At 35.5% G+C, this 10,567-nt stretch overlaps 1 protein-coding gene across 5 annotated transcripts in view; it reads left to right on the plus strand.

The window, feature by feature from the left end:
- The window catches only part of LOC136032982 (carbohydrate sulfotransferase 11-like), a 66,349-nt gene extending 56,370 nt beyond the window's left edge, over positions 1-9,979 (plus strand). For all 5 annotated transcript variants that reach the window (XM_065713497.1, XM_065713498.1, XM_065713495.1 and 2 more), the window contains 2 exons: positions 664-881; positions 5,953-9,979. In XM_065713497.1, the coding sequence (XP_065569569.1) occupies positions 664-881; positions 5,953-6,636 (902 nt within the window). In that variant the 3' untranslated portion in view covers positions 6,637-9,979. The remainder of the gene's footprint in view (positions 1-663; positions 882-5,952) is intronic.
- The last annotated feature ends 588 nt before the right edge of the window (positions 9,980-10,567 follow it).

Below are 10,567 nucleotides of genomic sequence, written 5' to 3' on the forward strand. Positions count from 1 at the left end.
AAGTTGCCTGAGCCAAGTGTTTTTTGTTGTTTTTTTTTTCAATTTCCAAGAAAAACCTTCTTTTCCTTTGTGGTAAAAGTTTGATTTCCTGGAGCTAGATGTGCAAAGTTTTTTTTTACTAAAGAAACACCAGGTAATTATTGTGCAATATTTTGAAAATGAGGTCTTTGTGTGAAAGTTTAGTTTGGCTAACTGATATTATGATACGGAGTTCTCGACCTGATCATACTGCTGGATAATTTATATGTAAACTTGTCAAAAGAGGTTTGCCACCCTTGGAGTGGTTTACTTTTTGAAAAGTCTATTTTATTCGTGTTTTTGTCTTGTAAAGATTTGTTTCTATTTTTGAATTTCTTTCCTTTTTTTTCTTCTTTTTGATGCTCCATCACCATGCCTTTGTGCTATTGATGGGTTATAAAATACATTCATTCATTCATATTTGTTAGCTGTTGCAAACTATCAACAAAAGTAATAAGAAAATGCTCCTTTCATTCCCAGCTACAAAGCTTTTACTCTAGTATATACCAGCTTATGAAGTAAGAGAAACCCAGGATGTAGCTTTTTTCTTTCTCTTGAATAGTTTCAATGCTTTATTCCACTGAATCTGACATCCACTTAAATGTATACTTGTACATCCAAAGTTCTTTTACTTTTTTTTTTTAGATATTTACAACAATTCAGCCACAGAACAAACAAAGATAGAATATGACTTGAAAAAACTGCTAAGAATCCAAAAAAATAGGAAGAAAAGAATAAGAAACGCTTGTCGTGATGCTTATGGCAATTTGCATGGACTCCATAGAAAATCATTAAATATGAGTAGTTTGGATCATGTTATATCCGTCGATCAGCAACACCTTTTGTATTGTTATGTTCCAAAGGTAAGAATATTTATTTTATTATTTATTTATTTGTATTTTTCACTCACGCAATGCATAAAGTAAATATGGCAGAGCAAGAATAAATATAAAAAAAAAACACAAAGAGAAAAACAAATACAATCACAAATTCAACAAAAAATGGATAAGACGGTGGTAAGGGGATAGGTGCGCAGAAGCTGTACTGGAGAGTTCTCTGTGAAGAATCTCCAACTGTTGTTCCAGATTCAGTTTTGGGTTTGATTTTTCTTTATCTCGGTTGTGTTTTCGTCTCCATTTTCTTAGGATGGTCCAAGAAGACAATAGAATGTCCGAATCTGCCAATGCCCTGAGCTTGCTTTGTCATGTGTAGCTGCAGTAACCAAAAAGGTTTTATGTTCAGTAGTATAAGGTCCTTTTTGTACTAATCAATTTACTAAGATCTCATTTCGTCGATCTACGGCATGTATTATTTGATTTTGCGTTTTGTGTTTAATTCTCTGTCATGAGTGCAAAGACACCAATCCTCTTTGAAGCCTGTCATTTAAGGAACATTATAATGGCAATCACTTTCTACCCTCGGCAATTATTCCTTCCATCAATAGGAGAGCATCTTGATTATATTCTCAATTTTTACTTAAGATGAGAATGAGTTTGATGATAAACCAAAGACACCTGAGAAACCATTTGGAAACATGTTGCTGTTTTTTTATTTTTATTTATTGTTTTTTTTTTAATTACAGCACAAAACTATTTCAGGCACACCGACCCACCCTTTTATTTTTTAGGGGAGGGGAGGAGGGCACAAAAGTGTAGAAATGAGTAAATCACGTGGAAATGTCCAGGAAATCAAAGGAAAATTTTCATAATTATGGCCGTATCCGGCGGAGGGGGGAAATCGGGTTGGAAACCCCCTTCTTGTTGTTTGACTCGTATAAAAGTAACAAAAATGCACATAAACAATTTCTCGATGTGTTTTATGCTTCTTTTTTTTGTAGACCACCTCTCCCCTCCGAACCTAAATCTTGGATACAGCCCTTCGTACAATATTCATAATTTGGCTCGGGGATAGGGATCCATCCCGCGGCGTGTGCTTGAGAGTCTTTGGGTATTTGTGTGTATTCAAGTGTTAAAATATTTTTCAATTGAGGCTGATTTTCTTTATTCATTAGTAGGCTACAGGTATATTATATGCAAAAGCAAGTAATAAAAAAGAAAGAGAAAAGGAATTTTTCGAAGAACTTAGTCAAAGTCTCTAATGTTGTCCCAATTTGAAATCCTAATTAATGGACATTTCTTAGTTTAAAATTGTATGCAAGGCCGTATCCAGGGGGGTTAGGGGTTTTGAGCACCCTTGAAATATTCGTCCAACTCGTAAAAACGTTAACAAAATGCATACAAACAAAACTTCTATGCGTTTTTTTGTACCCCATCTCCGAAAAAAAATCCTTTTGTACTCCCCCCCTAGAAAAAAAAAATCCTGGATACGACCCTGATTGTATGTCTTGCAATTAATACGCATTATCATGGTGTGTCTTTCATCTCGCCGCTTTCAACTTAGCTGATGACCCAAACTTCGAAACTAATTAACTGCTAGTAATTTGTTCGCCAAATGTTAAGCCTTTGGTGTCATTTTCTCTTTAGTAAATTAAATACGGTCAAATGGGCGTATTTATAGACACCTGACGACACATTTCTTGCGGTTTCTTTTGGCTAGATTTCCTGACCCTCTTTTTTTTAAATGCTAATTTAGGACTTTCGATTTCCTATATCACGTAAATTCTAAAAATAAATTTTAAAGTCCGGTTTTTATGGCACTTGGTATTAACCAAGTGACATATAGCAGTCGCCAATTCTGTCGGTCGGTCTGTCGGTCTGTCGGTCCCGGTTTTGCTACTTTAGGCACTTCCAGGTAAGCTAGGACGATGAAATTTGGCAAGCGTATCAGGGACCAGACCAGATTAAATTAGAAATAGTCGTTTTCCCGATTTGACCATCTGGGGGGGAGTGGGGGCCCGGTTAATTCGCAAAAAATAGAAAAAATGAAGTATTTTTAACTTATCAGCGGGTATTTGGATCTTAATGAAATTTGATGTTTGGAATGATATTGTGTCTTAGAGCTCTTATTTTTAATCCCGACCGGATCTGATGACATTGGGGGGAGTTGGAGGGGGAAAACCTAAAGTCCCGGTTTTGCTACTTTAGGCACTTCCAGGTAAGCTAGGACGATGAAATTTGGCAAGCGTATCAGGGACCGGACCAGATTAAATTAGAAATAGTCGTTTTCCCGATTTGACCATCTGGGGGGGGGGGGAGAAGGGGCCGGTTAATTCGGAAAAATAGAAAAAATGAAGTATTTTTAACTTATGAGCGGGTGATTGGATCTTAATGAAATTTGATGTTTGGAATGATATTGTGTCTCAGAGCTCTTATTTTAAATCCCGACTGGGTCTGATGACATTGGGGGGAGTAGGAGGGGGAAACCTAAAATCTTGGAAAACACTTAGAGTAGAGGGATCGGGATGAAACTTGATGGGAAAAATAAGCGCAAGTCCCAGATACATGATTGACATAATCGGAACTTATTTGCTCTCTTTGGGGTAGTTGGGAGGGGGGGAGTAAGTCTTAAAAATTAGAAAAATGAGGTATTTTCAACTTACGAACGGGTGATCGGATCTCAATGAAATTTGATGTTTAGAAGGATGTCGTGTCTTAGAGCTCTTATTTTAAATCCCGACCGGATCTGGTGATGGGGGCGGGGAGTTGGGAGGGGGAAACCTAAAACTTGGAAAACACTTAGAGTGGAGGGATCGGGATGAAACATGGTGGGAAAAATAAACACAAGTCCTAGATAGATGATTGACATAAACAGAACGGATCCGCTCTCTTTTGGGTAGTTGGGGGGGGGGGGGTTAATTCTGAAAAATTAGAAAAAATGAGGTATTTTTAACTTACGAACGGGTGATTGGATCTCCATGAAATTTGATTTTTAGAAGGATATCGTGGCTCAAAGCTCTTATTTTAAATCCTGACCGGATCTGGTGACATTGGGGGAAGTTGGGGTGGGGAGACCTAAAATGATGGGAAACGCTTAGATTGGAGGGATTGGAATGAAACTTGGTTGGAAAAGTGAGCAAAAGTCTTGCATACGTAATTTACATAATTGGAACGGATCCGCTCAATTGCGGGGGGGGGGGGGGGGGTAATTCTGAAAAATAAGAAAAATAACGTATTTTTAACTTACGAAGGAGTGATCGGATCTTCATGAAACTTCATATTTAGAAGGACCTCGTAACTCCGATATCTTATTTTAAATCTCAACCGGATCAAACGTAATTGGGGGGGGCAGTTGGGGGGACCGGAAATCTTAGAAAATACCTAAAGCGGTGAGATCAGGACATAACTGGACCGGATCTGCTCTCTTTGGTGGAATTGGGAGGGGGGAGGTAATTTTGAAAATTGAGGTATTTGTAACTTACGAAAGGGTGACCAGATCTTAATGAGCTCTTGGCTCTTCCGACCTCGTACCATATGAGCTCTCGGCTCTTCCGACCTCGTCACAAGTGCCATATGAGCTCTTAGCTCTTGTTATTTAATGAAGAGCAATTATAAAATATCTTCGTTGATTTATTCCGTTACGGGGGCGGAGAAGAAAAGTGAAAACAAAAATAGACGAATCAGATTCAAATTTAGAGAAGAATCGTAACCTTTCTAAAGTTTGGGGGCCTAAGAGTCTTGAGTCCCCTTAAGCATTTGGGTTAGACCCTCCCCCCGGTTATCTGCTGGCATCTAAGTAATGTATTTAGTATAAATATGTATAACAATTACGTTTTTCGGTGGATATGTTCTGTATTCAGCTCAGATGATTTATTTTCGCTGGTTTAGGACTAGACTACGATCAACGTTCATAAAAATAACTAACTCTCACTTTTTGTATGTATGCTCACTGCACTTAGGAATTTTGTCATTTGGCTTGATAGACCCGTGGTATAATAGTCTTGAGGAGACCGATGGGTGAGACTTGGGTCCGCAATGGGCCATAGTCTCGATGATCAGAAACCACACGTGTCCTCATACAAATATCTCTTATTTTGAAAAATTCCGTTTTGTTTTTTCATTGAACAAATTAAAGAAAAGAAATGTATCAGATTTCCCCTCCTTGATTTTGAGAAAATGCGTTCTCTTCCTAGATTTTAGTGAATTGACCTTACTCTAGGGCACCTCGTGGTCTCTTTATCTGGGATAACTTTGTATCAACTAAGCCCCGACGAACTAGGTTTGCTGAAGTTTCCACCGCAACCAGCCTTGCCAAGGCATACCAGGTTAAAACAGAGAGGGGAAGAGAAACAGACTCATCCAGCTTGAATTTCTCAAAATCACCCTCACTCTGCACCTTAGTTAGCAATTAGCTATTATTATTGCTATGAATGAACTATGGTAATTTTCTGTCTACGTTACGGTAAAAAGTGCTAATATATTCCTTAAGGGTAATGATGGGGAAGAGCATAAATAAAAAATCTGGCTTAAAGAATACCTGGGCAAAAACGTAATGCAAACGTAAACTGCATTTTATCTAAGCATTGTTTGGTTGGTTGGTCCTTCGAATCAACCGGTGAAGGGAGAGAGAGGAGAGAGAGAGAGAGAGAGAGAGAGAGAGGAAGAGAGAGAGAGAGAGAGAGAGAGAGGAGAGAGGAGAGAGAGAGAGAGAGAGAGGAGAGAGAGAGAGAGAGAGAGAGACGAGAGAGAGAGAGAGAGAGGAGAGAGGAGAGAGGAGAGAGGAGAGAGAGAGAGAGAGAGAGAGAGAGAGAGAGAGAGAGAGAGAGAGTGAGAGAGAGAGAGAGGAGGAGAGAGAGAGGAGAGGAGAGAGGAGAGAGAGAGGAGGATTAAGCTGAATTGATTTTATGAATAATTTATCCAAATTTTCGGTTTTAATACAGTTTGAGCTCTTTTTGAACGAAAACTATTTTAAAAAATCTTGTTCCTACTTCATTTTTTTTTTCTTTTTTTTTTATAGAAGTATGTCATGACAGCTTGGGTAATATACGTATTATAGAAATTTTTTGTATTTAGTTTTGAACCTGTATATTTGTTCTAGGTCGCCTGCACTAACTGGAAGAGAACTCTTATGATTCTCTCCGGCAAGGCCAATACATCGAATCCTCTATCAATACTGGCTGATGACTCACACCGGCCTCACGTCTGGAAAACTCTAGTCAATTTTACAACCAGTGAATCTCAAAGTAGATTAGAGAATTATTACAAATTTATGTTTGTTCGTCACCCCTTTGAACGACTAGTTTCTGCCTACGTGAACAAATTCTATCAAAATTATTCTGACTACTTTCGTTTTAGATATGGCCGGGCCATTGTGCAAAGTTATAGAAAAAATCCAACGGACGAAGCACTTGCTCGAGGTCATGATGTAACCTTTTCTGAGTTTGTACAATACCTTATTGATCCCAAGAGTAGGGAGAAAGGCCCTTTTAATGAACACTGGCGACCTATGCACGAACTTTGTCGACCTTGTCATATAAAATATGATACTATTGGGAAATACGAAACTTTACTTGAAGATTCTTGGCTGGTACTTGAAAATGCACAGAATAACCACGAAGTGGGATTTCCTCAAATTCAGAAAAGATCGAACGTAGTTGTAGTAAAGTCCTACCTTTCTCAAATTACTGAAAGTCAATTGAAAAAGCTTTACAAACTGTATGAGTTAGATTTTAGATTGTTTGGATATGATTTTCAAGTGGAAAGTAACACGAATAGCTTATAACAGTAATAGTCAACCATTATGTTTCTAATTTCCTTCCAGTTTATGTTAAATAATTGAATACCTTTTATTTTTCACTTGTTTCTCTCTCCCTTTTGCTTTTTGTCTTGTTTTTAATTTTAAAGAGAAGGCAGGGGATCGCACGCTTATGGAAATATAATGTTAAATTGAGTTGTTTTTTTTTTTTACTCTGAAGCGCGTTCCATCTATCGTATTAATTATAGGAGTCCGAAATACAAATGTTATTTTCCGAACTGAATGTTAATATTCAGGGTCATAGTTAATTTGTAAAAAAAGGAATTCTGTGCTATTTTTCTTGATATGGAATTCTTTCTGTTTCATTTTCTTTTTATAAATTCATTCATTTTCAGAAGGGTGGTAGACTTTTAATGGTTCGTGGAAACATGCCTTACTTAGAGTTATATGTGATGTTTTACATCTGATTTTTTCGTATTCTTCAAAAAACCTAATCCAGCTCACCACTGCTAGCTACGGCATTATTTTTTTTTGCATTTTTTTCACCATTATTGCATTATTATTGTTATAGGTGACCAAAGGTCTCACTTTTCTTTTTTCTTCTTCTTTTTTTTTGGGGGGGGGGGGCAAATCAAAATGTGCAGTGTAGGCTATAATTGCGTGTTATGCAGGCAATTTTACTATGCGACCTTCTGACCAAATATAAACTTAAAAACATTCTTCTGAAAAATTAATCTTGTTTTTATTCCAGTAAATGTTATAAAATACGGAATTTTACTTTTAAGACTATACAGCTACTGACGACGGCTAGATAAAGAAGGGCGGACGTAGATATGTAGGTATTTGTTTTTGGGTATGGGGAAAGAAGCTGCAAAAAAAAAGGAATTTACTCGAAGGTTGTAGAGAACTAGGAAACGTTTGTAAAAATCATAAGATTTTGGGAGGGGTCTGGCCAGCTTTCTGCATGCGTGTTGGATAGCCCAATCAAGAAAAACAAACTAGATTTCTGCTGTTTTTGTAGGAAAATAGGTTTTGGAAGCTTGAACGACATATCCTTTAAGCTAGTTTCATTGAATTATAGATTGTAGATGCATATTGAAAGCCAATGCTCGTTTCATTTTTCTAATTAGCGGGATTTGATTATCAGTTATGAACAATTGCGTGATAATACTCTTCCATTGAGTCTTAGTTTAGTGTGCCGACTACTTGCTTTGTCATTTTGATTTTTAAAACTGCCTCTGCCTATGATCTGCTTTAAGTGATTTATTTCCGGTTTTTGCTTCTTTTTCTTGTTAAAGACACTGAATTGAATCTGCCAATTGATAACCATGGTTTATCATATGTGATTTTAGCCTTAAGCTGTCTATTTATGTATAAGCTGTTTTATATTTTTATTTTTTAGGTTTATATTGTATTTGTATGATGGATTTTCATATTATTGTAAAGTAACTCCTATGACTGGTTTGTTATATCTCACCTGTGGTACTCACGATGGTCGATATAATGAATGAACTAATTATTTTATATTATAATGATTGGACCTTATAAAAAGGGCATGATTAGTATTATACTTGTATAAAATGAATGTGCCAAACTTTTTATGTTTGGCTCGGCTTACTTATGTTTGAAATTTCGCTGTTTTAAAATAATTAAGTTTTGTGATTTATAATATTGAGCAGTTTTTGGGCCAGGTGAGTTTCATTATACTTGCAATGCAGCTTTTACACTGAATTCAAAAATATTTACAAAATTCCCATCATTGTCAGTAACTAATAAAGACATTACCGCCTTTCCATTGTATGTGAAGTTTGTATTAAAAACCAAAAAGCCCCCCCCCCCCCCCAATTGGCACCCCAACCATTGGAGAACTTTTATTTGATATTTTTATCGAATGACAAAATTAAAAAAAAAACTCAAAGAAAAGGCTAATTATATTAAAAAAAACACATGTAATTAAAATAACGTAAAGGATAAAGAAACATCATTATAATAGCCTGAACGTCATTTTTCCTTTTTCTTGTTATTTCATTTTAGTATTCTTAGCTGAACTTGGGTTGATGATCTTCATGCTCCTTTATTGTCGATTTTATATCGCTTATATTTAGTTACAGATAGGTTTTTATGGTTTTCGTAAAGTTTTTTCGTTTTGCTGAGGACGGCTATTTTCTGAAATATTGCCCAAGTAATTATATATAAAAAGACTGATTTATGCTATCTCGTTAGGAAATAATTTCTCAATTCTGGGATTTCTTTTGTTTACGAATCATTCGTAATTCTATGCAATGATTATTGAAGTTATTTTTGTCCGAGCCACCAAAAATCCCGAAATGTAATTGAAGAAACAAACAGCTGTTGCACAAAAACTGATTATATTCTGATTTCGCTATAAAAAAAAAAGTTACGTTAGAAACGTTTCCGATAAGAATTCTTTTTTTTACCACTCAAAAAGCCTAAATAAAAAAAAAAAACTGTTCTGCAGGAGAGTGAGTGAAAAAGCAATTCTACTTTTATTTTTGGATTCAGTGTAAAAAGTTATATGAAGCCCCGTTCACACGTATGCCTTGCCAGAAATCAGTATCTAGACATCGTCATTTGTTCTAATGAAGAATTCCATAAAAAAAGAGGAAATTAATTATGGTAGATCGAAGATGATTATGATAATTGGTTTGAGGTCGAAAAAATGTTGAGGGGAAGGGCGATTTTTTTTTATTCAATGAAAATTCCAAAAAAGCATATTTCAATGAAAATCTTTAAGTCTAAGAAGGGGGTGGAAATCTCCTCCATTGATTATGTTTAGGTATTGATGTCTAGCTAAGCAGGCATATAGAACTTTAGAAAAGTGTTTTTCAGTTCTTGTGATAAAATCTTTGTTTTTATTCCTCACTGTAATTCGTTTGCAAACCTCTAGTTTTGTATAAATCGTGAAACGTGTATTTTTTTTTTTTTTTTTTTTTTTTTTTTGTATAAGCAAATCAGAAGGTGTAATCATTTGTAACTAATTTGATTGTGGTTTGATTCAACCAATTCTACGGACAGGTGCGACATTTTTCAGTTGTCATTCACTTCCTGGATATCTGAAGTACCTTAAAAAAGCCAATGACACGGATATAAATTAAAAGATAATTACAAAAATTGACTCTAGTTTTATTAAAGCTGTATACAAGATTTTTACCATATGGCTATCAAATGATTGTACCTTTGATCTTGTGTTTATAGTTCTATCTATTCGCTTAGTGTTGAAGTTCTTCAAGCTGCATATTTAAATGTTTCTATTGTGCTATGATAGAATGAGCTCCAATCTTGCGAATTACTCTGTATGAAACAATTGTATTTTGAACCTTTCTGTAAGAATTAAAGTCCTTTCCATGAAGTTTGTGTTTGTGGTTGGAATTTAAAGTAAATTTCAAGAAGAAGAAGAGCATGATGAAATTAATTCAACTCATAATATAAAATGAGGAGAAAATCCTCTAAGATTAATATTTGCCTTTAGCAAAACTTTCACGAAACAATATACCTTATGAAAAATAAACAGCGGCCCAGTTTTCTTCAAGTCCAGCAAAAAATATTTATTTCGTATGTGACGTTATTGCTTCTCTGTGATGTTATTACTTTAGCTAATTTAAGAGTTTTTGGAATAGACTATTTAAAAGGGGAGAAAATATAGTATGTTGGTTCTGTTAAAACACAGACAATAGAATTAGAAAAAAGGGAATGAGACGAAAGAAACATAGAAAAACAAGGATTTCATTTTTAACAGCTTACATTAAATACTTTTATGTTGCCAGTGAATGCACATGGTGAACAATAATCGAAACACGGATGAGATCTAACGTAAAATGCCGTACCGCCGTTTTAGTGAGAAAACCCAGCTGTGTGAGAAATATAAATCATATCAGATTTCTCTGTTCGGTTTTAATGACATTTGAATTAGTTTTAATATAAGGTGTTTTTTGTCTAG

The sequence above is a fragment of the Artemia franciscana genome, chromosome 11 (assembly GCF_032884065.1).
Source record: "Artemia franciscana chromosome 11, ASM3288406v1, whole genome shotgun sequence".
Taxonomy (NCBI): Eukaryota; Metazoa; Arthropoda; class Branchiopoda; order Anostraca; family Artemiidae; genus Artemia; species Artemia franciscana.